Here is a 15,604-nt window from a genome sequence, read left to right as displayed (position 1 = left end):
GTTTGGCCAAAATAGTTCATCAAAAACTGCCAAAAGCAGATTATGAGAGTTTCCATCCATTAAATGAGAAAATACCAAAAATCTAATGCTAATGGTTAGAAGGTGCAGTAAGCTGGACAGCACTCACAAGTGTCAAATGGGTCAGACTTTCTGAAAAGCAATTCAGTTGTATCTAAGAACAACTTTAAAACCTCATCATTCACTTTGAAACCCAGTATGTCTACTTCTAGGGGCCTGTCCTAAGAAAATAATATGAAAAGGTTGCAATGATGTATACAAAAAGATGTCCACCACAGGGTCATATATAAAAGTAAAAAACTGAACAACCAACGTAACAAGCATTAAAAAATGGTCATATAAACCAACATATGCATGCATACGAAGTATTATACTGCCATAAAAATATCTACCAAGAATATCTAATGACAAAGAAAAACACTTCTCACATGATTTTAACCAAAAGCAGATTTTAAAATATTATGCATAGCACATTCAGTTGTGTAATACCCCCCCAAAAAATCAAAATATTAAAGTGGATATGGGTAATTTTTTTTCAGATTCATTAGAATTTATTAATTCCTCTCAATTTCCTACAACGAGCATATAATGCCTTGACAACAAAATTTAGAACTATTTTTAAAGAGGTTTGGGGGCTGGCCCGGTGGTGCAGCAGTTAACTGTGCACGTTCTGCTTTGGCGGCCCAGGGTTTGCCAGTTTGGATCATGGGTGCAAATATGGCACCGCTTGGCAAAAGCCATGCTGTGGTAGGTGTCCCACATATAAAGTGGAGGAAGATGGGCACAGATGTTAGCTCAGGGCCAGTCTTCCTCAGCACAAAGAGGAGGATTGGCAGCAGATGTTAGCTCAGGGCTGATCTTCCTCAATTTGGAAAAAAAAAAAAAAGAGGTTTGGTTTTTTTTTCTTTCACTTCATATACTTCTGGTACAAAATACTAAGCTTCTAACAAACCAAACCTTTCACAAATAACAGCTACGAAGTCTGGATAAAATACTAAAAAAATAACTATGCGATGGCTCTGGAGACTAAACAAAAGCTGGAAGTTTTTAGTGTGGAGTCAAGGCCCAAAGCAAGCAAATGGCAAAAGGTAATCCAGCACGCCTCCCCTTTTGGGAGGCTTTACCCAGAGGATATCCAGGGTCGGAGACCACTGACGAAAGACAGGCAGCTAAATCACAAGGGAAAAACCAGTTGTACTTCTGGATCAGCGGGAAAGTGTCCGAATGCAATGATAGCCACAGAAGAGTAAGAAGTAAATACCATAAAGGAGAGAGCTAAAGGAACACCTGAATCTATGAATAAACCCAGAAAACATAAACCATGTATGAACAAGAGTGAAAGCAGATTGCAATTAAACACCAGGAATGAGATAGGAGTGGCTGACTACTGCAGACATGACAGATAACGATGTGGTCGTAGTCAAGTCATCCGCCTGCTAAAATGAAAACACCAACAATATTTAAAGCAACACAACAAAATCCAGAGACCACACAACATAAAATTCAAAATGACCAAAATTACTTGAGTTAGGAAGAGTCAGAAAACCGTGTCCAAATCTCAAGCAAAAAGATGTATGGCAAACATGATGGTCAAAATGATGGAATTATTTTAAAAGAACCATACAGTAGCTGTTACAACAATATTAAGTGAAGTAAAGAAAATATGTTTGAAACAAATGGAAAAAAAAATAATAAATTTCAGCAAAGAAATAAACATTATTCTTTAAAAAGCCACATGTTAATGTCAGAAACAAAAGATAAAATATTTAGAATAAAAAAAGGGGCTTAATAACAAAATGGAAATGACAAAGTAAAGAATCAGTGAGTTTGAGGACAGATCAACAGCAATCATCTAACAAAAAGAATCTAAGGAAAAAGACAGAATTAAAAAAAAAAGTAAAGAGGGGCCAGCCTGGTGGTGTAGGGGTTAAGTTCACGGACTCTGCTTCAGCGGCTCAGGGTTCATGAGTTCAGACCCCGCATGAGGACTTACAACACCATCATCAAGCCATGCTGTGGCAGCATCCCACATACACAATAGAGAAAGAATGGCACAGACATTAGCTCAGGGCCACTCTTCCTCAGAAAAATAAATAAAAAATAAATTTAAAAAAGAAAAGAGACTCTCAGGGTCCTATCTGAGGACTACAAAAGGTCTAATGTATAACTAATTAGCTAGAGTCCCAGAGGAAAAGAGAGAGAGAGAAAGAAAACGGAGCAGAAGACACTTCTGAAGAAACAACGGCTTACTCAGGAATATCCAGCTTTGGCAAAATAAAGAAGTCAGTGAACCTTCTCAGCAGATACAAGTATAAAACTGCATAGGACTGTCAAAAGCAACAATTTTATGATTCTGAAAACCATATTCAGGCAACGAGTGGAAAATGCACTTTATCCAAAGCCCTAGGTAAGAGGCTGAGAAAGGAGCACTTGCCTGGGAGACTACCATCCCCGCGACTTGGTGAGAGAGCATGCTAGCTCTACCAACACATGACTGGCACAAAAAGAGGAGCTATGAGCTAAGGTGGTGGAGGGAGGAAGCTATTTGGAGCAGGCAGCAAACCTCTATCGCTCTGTCAGCCAGAAGGGACCAAAGTTGGTGGGAAGCAACCAAAGAAATCTCACAACATTGGTCCACAGAGGTATGAGCCCAGTCTGGGCAACTGTCAGACTAGCAAGAAACTCAGCAAGGAGATCCTATAAATGAAAGGCCAATAAAAGGACCAGATGAAGTTCCCCACACATGCCTGGTTGACTAAGCAAAGCAACTTCGAGGGAACGTGGTAGACAGTAAAAGCCCCAGAACAGAGGCTTGGTAACTAGGTAAACTTTGAATGTGCCCCCTGTACACCCACAAACAGAAAGACAGATGGCAAAGATCATAATGGGCTCAAGGTGTTTGACTACAAATTCTGCCCAAATCATTGTGTGACCATTAATTCTTACATTTACAGGGGAAACACCCAGAGAGTAAAGCAAAATACAAGTAAGCAAGCATTTAAAAACTGAACATAAACATCAGTGTCTGTACACCACAGGGAGATAAAATTCTATGCTTTTAAGACCATGCAAGTTAAGGGAAAAAAAGACATTCTAGAAAAGTGCATCAAAATCCAAACTTACCACATCACACTATACAAAATGTCTTATTTTCAACAACAACAAAGAAAGAAATCATAAGCTGTGTTTATAAGAAAATATAAACTATGGTCCAGATTCAGGAAGAGAAAAACGTCAATGGAAAATTGGCCCAGATGTCAATGTAGCAGAGAAAGTCTTCAAGTATCTCCTGTAAAGAGGTTCTAAGAACTCTTTCAAATTTTCAAAAATTTTTTAAAAATATAATAACAGTGATTCCACAAATAGGGAATGCGAATAAGGAAATGAGAATGATAAAAACAACCAAACAAATGCTAGAGATGAAAAGCACTATAAGAGAAATGAAAAAATTATTACATGGGAAAACAGCAGATTTGAGAAGGCAGAGGAAAGAATCAGTCAAATTAAAGATAGAATGATATTAATTATCGACTCAGAAGATTGGAAATGAAAGAAAACTTTAAGGAAAATGAAAAGAGCTTCAGAGACCTATGGGACAATTTGAAGTATTTCAACAAATGTGCAGTAAGAATCCCAATAACAGAGAAAAGAGGGAAAGGGGTAGAAGAAATATTTTAAAACGTAATAGCTGAAAACTTTCTAAATTTGATGAAATACATTGATCTACAGATACAAGAAGCTTAACAAACATGAATAAGTACAAACACGAAGAGAGTCACACCTACAAACATCATAGTCAAATTACTAAAAAGAAAAAGACAATAAGAAAATCTGGAAAGCAATCAAATCCACCACATACAAGGAACAGCTACATGTTCAACAGGTGACTTTGCATCACACTGAGGAGAAAAAAATACAAATAAGAGCTGACTTAGAAGAAATAACAGAGGCCGAAAGCCAGAATAATAATACAGTCAAAGTGCTGAAAGAAAAACCATCAATAAAGAATCACATATCCAGCAAAACTATACTTTAATAATGAAGGGGCAGTAAAGACATTCCCAGATAAATAGAAGATGACAGAATTCATGTCAACACAGAATAAGGCAGTAAAGGAGGAACAGACAAAGAAAACACAGGAGACGCAGAATAATAAAGAGCAAAATAGTATAAATCCAACCAACTACATTACATTAAATGTTAATAAACACTACAGTTAAAAAGAATTATCAGATTGTATTAAAAGATCAAAACTATGTGCTAAGCATAAAAGACACAATTAACATTCAGAGACAAATATATTCAAAATATAAAACCTGGAAATGATACTCTCATGCAATCTGTAACCACAGGACAGCCACAGTGGGTAGATGAATGCCAGATCTAAGAACAGATTTTAGGAAGAAGACTTACTAAAAGTGAAGAGGAACAAAGAAGTGAAGGCATAAATACCGGATAAATACAAGTAAAACTACTTCCATTCTCGTTTACATAGAAAATCCTCAGGATGCAAAATACACACATACACACACACACGCCCACACTAGAACAATTAAATGAATTTAGGAAATTCAAAGGATAATAAACAAAAATCAATTGCACTTTTAAATATTAACAGCATGCGATTTGATTTAAAATTGTGCAAAAATAAATTTAACCAAAAAATGTGCAAGGCCTATGCACTAAAGACTAGAGAACACGACTGAGAGAAATTAAAGAAGACTCGATGGCAGTTTCTTAAAAAGTTAAACACAGAGTCATCACATTACCCCAGTCATTTCCCTCCTAGGTAATTACCCAAGAGAAATGAAAACACGTGTTCACACAAAGACTCAGACAACAGCACATACGACAAGATATAGCAAATTAATTTACAGTGACAGAAAACAGGTCACGGGTTCCCTGTGGCAGGCAGGAAGAGGTGGTGGGCTGCAAAGAGGCATGGGGATACTTAAGGGGGTAAGAGAAATGTTCTTTTATCTTGATTCTGTAGATGGCTTCAGAGGTGTATAGAACTGTCAAAACCCATCAAATTGTGCACTTTATATAGATGCTGTTTATTGTATGTAAACTATTCTGCAATAAAGTTTTTGAGCAAAAAAATAAACAAAAGAATAAGTGAGTGAATGAACAAGGGTTTTAAAGCAAATAAGCATTATACACCTGTTGAAAAGGAAAGAATAAAATTTAAATGGTGAGGAAACTCTGTAAACAAGTTACACTTTTTAAAAAATCTCTAGTTTTGTTTCTTCTAATTTGTCTGTTTTAAGTCTTAAATCTGTCTTGAGCATAAGGGGATAAAACCTTAACAGGTTATACTATAAAAACCAGTCATAGAAACAAATCATTTAACTATGGCTATATAAGGAAAATGACCTCATATCTCATAGATTGTTTTTCGATCTGTAGAAATAATTCAGTTTTACTGCTGAAAGCAGTACCAGCTATCAGATGGAAAACAAGTCAATTTTATCGTCTGATTCATCTTGAACACATCACGTCTGCGTAGCCCACAGAATCACAAAATGTAAAGCTATTACAGCACTACAGTAGAAAAAGCGTCACTCCCTAACAGACTCAAGAGTATAGTCTACACTTGCCATCTCCCTGTCCAAAACAATGCTGGTGGAAACAGACTCCTCCTGAACAAGAATTGTCACAATAAGTAATTGCACTATGAAACTGAATGACTGCGTTTTTATTACCATTTTCATACAGAATTTTTACATACTTAAAATTCTGACCAGAAAGGTTAGATTAGAATCACCTGGGCCAATTTGGAAATGCTAAAAGATATGTATGGACACACACAAAAACACACACTTACACACTCTCTCTCTCAGTCACACACAGACATGTTTGTTAGTATATATATTTGTTTTTAAAAGGTAAAGATAACAGTAACATTAATAACAACAGATAGTACCTCTCTCTATCTAAATATAGAAACATATCGCAAATGTATAATACTGTCCTAGTTTTGCTTTACTGCCAAATAAACAAAGCAATTAATTCAGAGGGTGTCACTGATTCCTAAACTCATCATTCATGAACTTGATTATTAACGAAATTAATAATGAATAAATAAAACTGATATACCTAATTTCTTCAAAATTGATCACAATAAAAAATGCCTGCTTTGATACTATAATTGAAGTAAGTTATATAAGAACAAATGGATAATATAAGCCTTGTCTATTAATTCTTAAAACATAAACCATTTAAAAGCATTCCTGAAATCAGACAAAACAGTTAGACCACATCAGGAGAGCAACGAAAACAAAATGACCTGAATCGTGATGCAGGGAAACACGAACACCTCAGCTATCAAAAACTCACCAAGGCAGCAACATCACCCACCAAGCCTTAGCTAAAAGTAAGAAACCTGCCCAAAAGGGCTTGGAGCGGCAAAACATATTTGAAGAGATGATGTTTGAATTTAGGTACTGGGATTGAAGGTGAGTCTCTAAGTTCCTTCCTCAGATCCATCACCCCTTCCTGATACTTACTGATAAACCTGATTCATTGGCTTCTTATCGATGGCAAATAATGGAGAGCAATTGTGCTACTCTAGACAAGATCACTGATAGCAGTGAAACGGGAAAAGGGAAGAAAAACTAGAAAAAGCAGACAGAAAAAATTAAAAGTAATCAGGGAACATTCAGATATTTAAAAACACCCTTCTCTGGGTCAAAATGCCCAGAGGACATGATTTCTTAGAGCCCAACATGACAACGCACAAAATAATAATCCTAAGTCACTGAGACAATATTAAATCAGGTTATGGAGAGGTTCCAAAAGTTGAAAACTAGGAAATTAATTTTTTCAAAGGTTCTCACGAAAATGATTAAATTTAAAAAAAAAAAAAAAAAAAACAAGAACATCATGAGACATAAGTCCCCAATGATTCGGGTCCATCCACCAAGCCATCTAAGCAGTTATGGCTGGTGGGCAAGGCCTGCGCGTGCTCCATGGCTGTGCTCTGCTGTCCTCAGGCCTCAGGCTTGCTGCCTCCTCCAAGAACCAGACTGCCAACCCTGACACTGGATTAGCCCTCTGCCTGCACATTCCCATCTGCCCCCACCACAGTTCTTACTACTCTGCGTTACAACTGGCATGTGACCTTCTTGAGCAGAAGAAATAAACTCTTTCACTAGCATCCCAGAACCCAGCACAGTACTCAGCATATAGTAGGATTTCAGTAAATACGATTTTTTTAAACTTATTAAAAAAAACTTAAGCTATGCTCTATCTGCAAAGCATATTTTGATAATAACAACAGACACCCAAAATATGCCACAAGAGCATAAAGTAAGAAGTTCCTGTTGACTGCTAAGATTAGAAAGTCTTCACAGAATGGACAGAGTTCCAACCACACATTCAAGCTCAGGATGAATTTAACCAAATGGCTAAAAAAAGTACAATGGTCCCCCCCTTACCTGTGGTTTCACTTTCTGCAATTTCACTTACTTATAGTCAGCAGAGGTCTAAAAATATTCGATGGAAAATTCCAGAAATAAACAATACACAAATTTTAAATTTCTCGCCATTCTAGGTAGCGTGATGAAATCTTGTGCCATCTAGCTCCCTCTCACCGGGGCCGTGAATCATCCCTTTCTCCACCGGATCCACGATACCCGCCTGTCAGTCACTCAGTAGCCCTCTTGGTTATCAGAGCGCCTGTCAAGGTATCACAGTGCTGGTGTTCAAGTCACCCGTATTTTATTTAATAATTTCCCCAACGTGTAAGAGCAGTCGTGCTGGAAATCTGGATATGCCAAACAGAAGTTATTGCTGTTACTCTCTTACTTTGCCCAATTTCTAAGTTTATCACAGCAGTGTACATGTCGGAAAAAACGTATATGCAGGCTTCAGTACTATGCAGTTTCAAGCACCCACTGGGAGTCTTAGAACGTATCCCCCCCACATAAGGGGGGACTACTGTATTTCGGGAGACAGGGATACTATAAGCACAAGTAAAAGAAAACGAGAGCAACTGGGTAACACATAGGTTTTCAAAAATGGCAGCAGTGAAAGGTAAGGCTGGAAAGACAGGCAGGGCTGCAGAGGAGCCAAGAGGGGTTAACATAATGGAACTTAACAAAATGGAGGTTAACATTACGGAGCTTCACACAATGGCATGCTCCAAAGGTCACACGGACACTTAGTCCTCCAGAGTGACTCCCTCTCCGCAACGTCCAGCAGTTTCATTGCATGTAGAATACATTTTGCAAGTAAGAGACAAAAGAAAGACAACAACTTTGCTATATGATTCCTCATGTCAACACTGTTTTACCCTGGACCAAATCAGAGAGTTGATACCATAAAAAATACTTCAAAACACTACGTGATGTTACGAGGAAACTACTGGCAAAACTTACTTTCGGGTGGTGATTATTATCCAAACCACACGTGATAAAATACTACTCATCATAAGAAGTGGTACTCTTATAATACAACTGCTATGCAATTTTTTTAAATTCTTCAATTTTGAAATCAAGTTGAAAGTATTGTGTCAAAAGACAGTGAAACAACTATCATTAATCTTCAAAACTGACAAACAAAAAAGACATATAAACAAGTGCCAGGATAATAAAAATGGCAGTGTTCATTTTTTAGAAGAAAAAAATAAATTGTACTAAAATTATTAAGCTAACAAAGCAACAGAAAAATATGAGCAGAAAAATGACAGTTATCTGCAAAATTCATAAATGCGTCTTTTGTATAACCATAATGATCATATTTTATGCTGTCATTTTGCATTTAATTGCTCACCCTGGTACTTTTCTTCATAGAAGCCATCGATATCCCACAGAGCCAGATGCTGAATTGCAAAAACATACTGTGACCATGGACTTATAAGAAAGTTACTTTGCTGAGCTGTGGTGTATGACAAGTTAATTTTTGTAATTACACTTCTTCCAACAATATATGAAGCTACTGCCTATGATTAGCCTATATTATTCAAAAGAGGCAAGAAAGTATTCTCTATAAAATACTAATCAGATTTTTTAAAGACTTCAGCTGATGTGAGAAAGTTAACTTTTCAAAAAGCTTTTCTATAAGACGGCCAAAAGTAAAAATCACCACCTCAGCTGAAATATATAAGCAGATTAATATGTTAAGGCATGACTATGTTTTCTGAATGTTATTAATACATAACGCCAAGTTATTTCAAGCCTTTAGGAAACGTCACATGCTAACCTTGGTCTTTTGATCATTACTTTTAGTTCTGCTATATTATGCTAAACATAGTATTCAAAGGATAAATCCATTAACCGTCATTTAGAAAGAAATGGCTATTGCACAATAATCTATCCGCAGGGCGTAAATTGTTTTAAATTTAAAATATTTGCAATGACGGTCACTGTCACATACTCAATAGTAATAAAACAGTAGGACATCATACATTGCTAAAACACAGGCTATTCCCTATAATATAGTATCTTTGTGCACATACTACAAAATTTGGCAGCTATTATGTTTTGTTTTATTCATTAAAAGAGAGCAAATGACATTTCCCTTTTAATAAACTTCCCCCATGTTGAAGCCAAAAGAGTTATTTAAAGATTAATGTTAATTATCAGGACAAAACAACCTGAGCCAAGTTTTCCAAATGCCTAGGTCAAATCTGCTCACTGGAGGAGGATATTTAAAAAATAACTATGTAATATATTTTTTTTTAAAAACTCTATCACTTAGAGACTTAAAATTTAATAGAAGTTATGTTTTAATTACATAATACTAACAAAATGGATATGTTCACTGCATTATACAAAAGGAACGTAAGATACTAAAATGCTCTAGATAAATCTGAAGTTTTCCTCAGGATTTTAATAAATATATAATGACCGATTTTTTTAATGTGTAACGTCGTTCCCACGTCATTTCCTAATCTAAAGGGGTTTGTGTTTGTGAAGGTGTCAACTCAATGTATATTCAAGACTTAATAAAAAGTCCTAGAATTTTGAGAATCTTGGAAATCTTTTATTTCAAATCCCTCGTGTGTTTTTTTCCTAACTTGGACTGCAATTTGAGATATGCTATTTCACGGTTCCACGTCTGCTTAGAGATCACCAACTCAGACACTGATCGTACAACAGGAGAAACATAAAGCACACAGAGCTGAAACACAATCACCAATAAAGCAAATACCTGGCCTTTCGGGTCCTCTTTGTTCTGACCCCTGCTATTTAAAAGGGAATGATAAACTCTGCAGACGTCATCGGGCATATACTAAGAAGGAACATGCTCAAATCCCAGCTATTTGTATTTTTCTTTCCCCTGCCCAGCCTCGATCTTCCTCCCTGGTCTACTTCATTCATTCTGCGTGCTCTCCAGCCACCTCAAATGGTCCAGGGACTCATTGCCTTTATTTCCAGTCTCTACCTTACTTCTAATCTCAGCATCTCTTCCTGGATGACCTACAGATATCAAACACTCAATACAACCAAAAACAAATTCATCTTGCTCTCCTCTCCCAAACCTGCTTCCATGGAGCTAGTCTGCCAGCTCTCTACACAAAGATCAGTGCTCTAAACTATTCTTAGTTCCTCCCTCTCTCACCTCCTCCTTCACTGGCCCTTAATCCTGTCCTTTCCACATCAAAAATGTCTCTCCACTCTATCCTCTGTACTCTACTTCTACTGCCTTATGTGGAACGTCATCAACTCCAGCCTCTCGCGTGCCTCAGTGGCTCCAGGGAGAGAGCCTCCTCTAATGGGGCCTCCACAGAAAAGCCTCAGTTACTGAAGCGAGCTTCTCACACAGCCCCTGAGGACAGTATTCAGTGTCTGAATAGCTGTGCGAAAGGGAATGGTACCTATTAAGGAAAAGGGACAACACCAGAGGGTGGGAGATCTGACAGCTTTGACGGTTTCAACTTGACCATAGGAAAAAGTACCAAGTAAAGCACACAGCCTTCAATTCAAAGCCCTTGACAAACTAAACCTTGTCCTCTTTCGGCGCTTCTCCCTCTTTTAGGCCCTGCTAAGACCCACATTAGGCTGCTGACTGGTTCTCAACCAGGTGTGCCTTCCAACAAGCTGCCCTCTTTGCCCAAAAAGCCCTCTCCTCCTACATCCGCACAGAAAACTCCCATGGGTCTTCCACGTTGCTGTGATATTTTCTGTGACTTCTCCAGGCCAAGCTAATTACTCCGCCGTGCACCTCTGGCACTGACAAATGTTCTGTTACAGCCAGTATCTTGGGACTGACTGCTGGGGTTACTGAAGATTACAAGGACAAGAAGTGGGATGGTTTACTTTTTGTGCCTAGCACAAAGACTTTTCAAAAACTTCATTAATTTTAAATGAAGTGAATTTGTTGGAACATAAAGCATTTTGGGAATTTAAATAAACGGAAAATAATCATTTTCTTTAAACTTAAAATGTTTGACAAGAAATGAAAAAGGTAACAAATTAGTTCTGGAAAAATGCAAACTAATTCCTATACTCCCATTCTGAATCAATCTTACAAATGGGACTAAAAAGAAGGAAGGAAGCGCCTGTCTGGTTTTTCAAGTAAGAGAAGGCAAAACCAATATGGCAGCAAGGTAAGGTTCTGCCTGCTCCACAGAACCCATGGTACAGAATCCATGTTTCCGACCTCTTGTTGTGCAGAACTCTCACGTTGCATGTATTAAGGCTGGATTTAAAGACTGTAGAGTAGTCTTAATAATCTGTGCAGAGACAGCATTTTATAGTTTCTAAGCCACGCTCACACACATTATCTCATCAACTACTCAAAGACACATCATTTCTCCACTTGGAGAGGAAGAAACTAAGGCCATTTTCCTACAACTAATACATAGAGGCTGGAATATGAACCCCCAAGAATTCTAACACTAACTACATTGCCTCCCTAACAACCACATTTTAAAGATGTCCAATACAGGCCTCAGAACACTAACCCAGGACACATACATGATGCATGCCAGGGCCAAACCACTCACCTAGCGTTCTTCTGAAGTTCACAATAAAAAACAGAATGAATGAACATTAATAAAATGGTTCACTTTTGGAGCCGTCCCAGTGGTGTAATGGTTAGTTCATACACTCTGCTCCAGCAGCCAGGGGTTCGCAGGTTCCAATCCTGGGCACGGATCTAGCACCACTTGTCAAGCCACACTTTCGCAGTATCCTACATAAAATAGAGGAAGATGGGCTCAGACGTTAGGTCAGTTGACAATCCCAAAGTTATTAAGTGTACAAGCAAAAAGAGGAAGATTGGCAACAGACATTAGCTCAGGGCCAATCAACCTTACCAAAAAAAATATTTCACTTTGAAATAGACCTTAACGAATAACTTTGCTTTAAATTATAACACTACATATTATTACATTTTACACGTTACTACATATTCCATAGACTATGTAACATAACATAGTCACAGATTCTAGCAACTAGGACGTGGAATCTTTTGTATTGGGAGGGATAGGGCTAAGGAGGAGTTGCATTATTCTGCCAACCAAAATAAGCAAGATTACAATTGGATACTAATTAAAATCCAAATTTAATTTTGAAGTTTTGTGCCCCCTCTCCATGAAATGGGTCCATGAGGAATGGACAGAAACAACTCATATCCACTTGTCTAATTCTGACAGGACATCAGATAAAATAACAAGAGTGCTACTTTAAAAGACTCTGCCCAATTACCCAGTAAAATGAAGGATTTATCACATTCATTGAACTTGGAACTATTCCTTCTTATACAACTAAGTTTGACTGCTCTGACTTTTATTTTCAGAGACTGTTTTTCCCTTCTCCACTCAGGTTCACTACATTGATTTAAAATGCAGAGGGCAAAACTCAAAGACAATGACTAACTCATTTTGATTGTCAACTTGTAAGCTAGTGAACATTAGTAAACATATTAGATACTAAAAATACAGTAGTAAAACTTATAGCTCTTTACCACTTAAAAAGCATTCTTATTATCTCATTTGACGCTAGCATCACTGTGAGGTATAGTTACAGAAATATTACTCAAATTTTTCAATAACACTCAGAGAAGAGAGGTGATGTTGACAATCCCAAAGTTATTAAGTGTACAGCTGCCTCGGCCCATGAGGACAGTATTCACACTGTCTGAATAGCTGTGGGAAAAAGAATAGTACCTATTAAGGATAGAGGGGGAAAACCTAAATTCAGTAAAAACATTATAACATTTCCCCAAACTACACTATTCAATTATTTTAGATATGATCATTAGAAAAAAAAATGAAGAAAATGTATAATTACACATTTCTACTCAGTAAGAGAAATCTGAATTAATTAGAATTTTAAATTGAAAATATTAAAACAAAAATCAATACTCCTACACTAGAAAAAATGAAAATTAGAAATCTCATACCACACTGGAAAAGTTTATACCATTTCTTCAATTTCATTTTTCTATTAATGTGTGTAAACTCTGTAGAACTAGCCAAAGTAATTAAATAAAATAGACATAATATCCAAAAATCATGAAAGTTTATACATTTTGGTAAACTTTTAAAAGTTAAAATTTATCTTTCCTAATTGAAAACTGGGTTAAAAATCTATCACAAATATACAAGTACAAAATTGCAGTGAAAGTTCCATCTTTGGTATATTCACATGAACAAACAAAATAATTATCACCTCTTTGAACGGAAGTTATAGACTTTTTCAGGTCAAAATTCTGTTAAAATATAACTATTTGAAGTGTTCAAAAATTTGCATTAATGTTAATATGGCAACATTTTAATGTGGACAATAACAGAAAAACGTCATTCCCTCCACAGAATTCTGCCTCTAGAAGTACATTTAACAAAGTTGGAGGAAACAGGATGCTTGTTGATAGTGACAGGCTTATTTCAAAACCCAATTATATCTGTTCATTCCCTTTTGCTAATTAAAGCAAAAGGCATCAAAATCTCTCCTAACGATGTTCTAATCAATACGTGTTAGTGACCTTCCCCAGGCAGTGCTGCATCTGGACTAACGCTTCACCGCAAACCAGGTGCATACTGTAACTAGTTCCACCGGCACGGACTGTAAAGTCCCGACACAATCACCATTCGGGCTATGATTACCTAGAAAATAATCCTACATATGTGTCCACAGATGCCAACCCTGCCAAGATGTCCTAGTCCAGAACCCCCCAACCCAATAAACAGGCTATTCAAAACTCAACGCAACCGCAGGGGTCAGCAGCTCCTGGCACCCACCTCCCCCCGACTAAGCTCCAGAAAGCGGGCACACACTCAGGCCGTGCTCGCCCACTAGGAAGAGGTGGGTATCTCCAGGGACGATCCCGCTGCTGCCAGCAGCGACGTGCGGCAGCCTGGGGTCTCCCGCTAGTTGCTGAGAGCAGCTGGACCCTGAGTGGCCAGGACCGTCCACTTCCAGGCGTGGTGCTCTCGGGCACCAGCATCCTCAACCGAAGGAGGCGAGGGTGGCAGCAGCGCATCGGTGCGCTGGGGAAAACAGGGAGTGGGCGGGCAGCCACGGACACCACCGCCCGGACTAGAAACCCCCCCCCACCGGGCAGCTCCCCGCCTGGGCGCCCGCGTTCCAGTCGGAGAAGCCAGGCGGTCGGAAGCGCCCCGACTGCGTGCAGGGCTGCGTGGGGCGCCCGGGGCGCCGCTTCCGCGCCGAGAGCCCGGGCCCGCGGGGAAACGGAGGCCCGCCGGGTCCCCGGGAGCCCGGCTCGCGGAGCGAGCAGGTGACGGCGGGGGCAGGGCGGCTGCGACGCCGCGCGGGCGGCGGGCGGGTGTCGGGCGAGTCTGGGCGGCGTCGGGAGGGACCGGCGAGCGGGGGAGGGGCTGAGGCGGGGGGAGGAGGGAGGAGGAAGAGCGAAGGGCCCTGGCGGGACTCCCGGCGCCCAGCTGCCCGGCCCGAGCCCTCAAGCCACCGCCCCCAGGCCCCGCGCAGACGCTGGACGGTCCCCGCCTCCAAACCTCCCCCCCCCGGCCCGGTCAGAGAATAACTTACCCGTTTGCCGACGCAATCGCTCCTGCTGGCCCCTCTGACGGACTCCTCCGGCTCGTCGTCTTCCGGTGATGAAACCGGAAGTCCCACCCCTCCCCAAGAGGAAAACGGAAAGCCGAAGGAGTCAATCTAAGGAAGGGGAGACGCGCGTCAGGCTGAGAGCCTGGCGGCGTCTGACCGGGAAGGCCACCTGGCACTTCCAGCGGCTCCCCGAGCGGGTAACCCCCGGGCGATCCCGCCTCCTCCCTCTCCATCCCTCCTCACTCCACCCCTTCGCTCGCCCGCCCGCGGTAAAGAACCCCGAGGGCGGTGCGGGAGAAACGGACGCGCCCGGGCCGGGCGGGAGCCGGAGGCCTGCGGGCCGGGCGGCCGGCCTCCGCCTCCACCGGCCCAAGCGATGCCCGGCGCCTCTGAGGCCTCCTCTAACGGAGCGAGGTTTTCCTGCTGTGCCAGGCGCGTGCGCACCTCCGGGTTAGGAGAACAGCCTCTGGATGCTCCTAGCAGGGGTCCTCAGAGTCGCAGACCCTAGGAAGCCACGAGCCGAATTCGGATTCTAACGGGTTCTAATGAAAAATGCAGGAGGATCGGGGTCCAGTTCTCAGAAGAGGGGGCTGGGCTGCGCTGGGCTGGGC

General features: G+C 40.2%; 1 protein-coding gene across 6 annotated transcripts in view; it reads right to left on the bottom strand.

Annotated features, from left to right (window-relative positions):
• The window catches only part of LOC138922298 (proline-rich protein HaeIII subfamily 1-like), a 64,606-nt gene extending 49,555 nt beyond the window's left edge, over window positions 1–15,051 (bottom strand). For 2 of the 6 annotated variants that reach the window (XR_011435363.1, XM_070259045.1), the window contains exons 1-2: window positions 14,976–15,046; window positions 11,972–12,159 (exon numbers count right to left, since the gene is read on the bottom strand). Coding sequence is in view for 1 of the 6 variants with exons in the window: in XM_070259045.1 (XP_070115146.1) it covers window positions 11,972–12,018 (47 nt within the window). In the remaining 5 variants the exon portion in view is untranslated. Of the gene's footprint in view, window positions 1–11,971; window positions 13,470–14,975 lie in introns of those variants that run through there. The other 4 variants (XR_011435362.1, XR_011435361.1, XR_011435365.1 and 1 more) reach the window with 3 other exon arrangements.
• Window positions 15,052–15,604: the final 553 nt, after the last annotated feature.

Source organism: Equus caballus, unplaced genomic scaffold (genome assembly GCF_041296265.1).
Source record: "Equus caballus isolate H_3958 breed thoroughbred unplaced genomic scaffold, TB-T2T haplotype2-0000700, whole genome shotgun sequence".
Classification (NCBI taxonomy): Eukaryota; Metazoa; Chordata; class Mammalia; order Perissodactyla; family Equidae; genus Equus; species Equus caballus.
The sequence above is the reverse complement of the archived record's forward strand: the minus strand, read 5'-3'. Positions and strand labels throughout refer to the sequence as shown.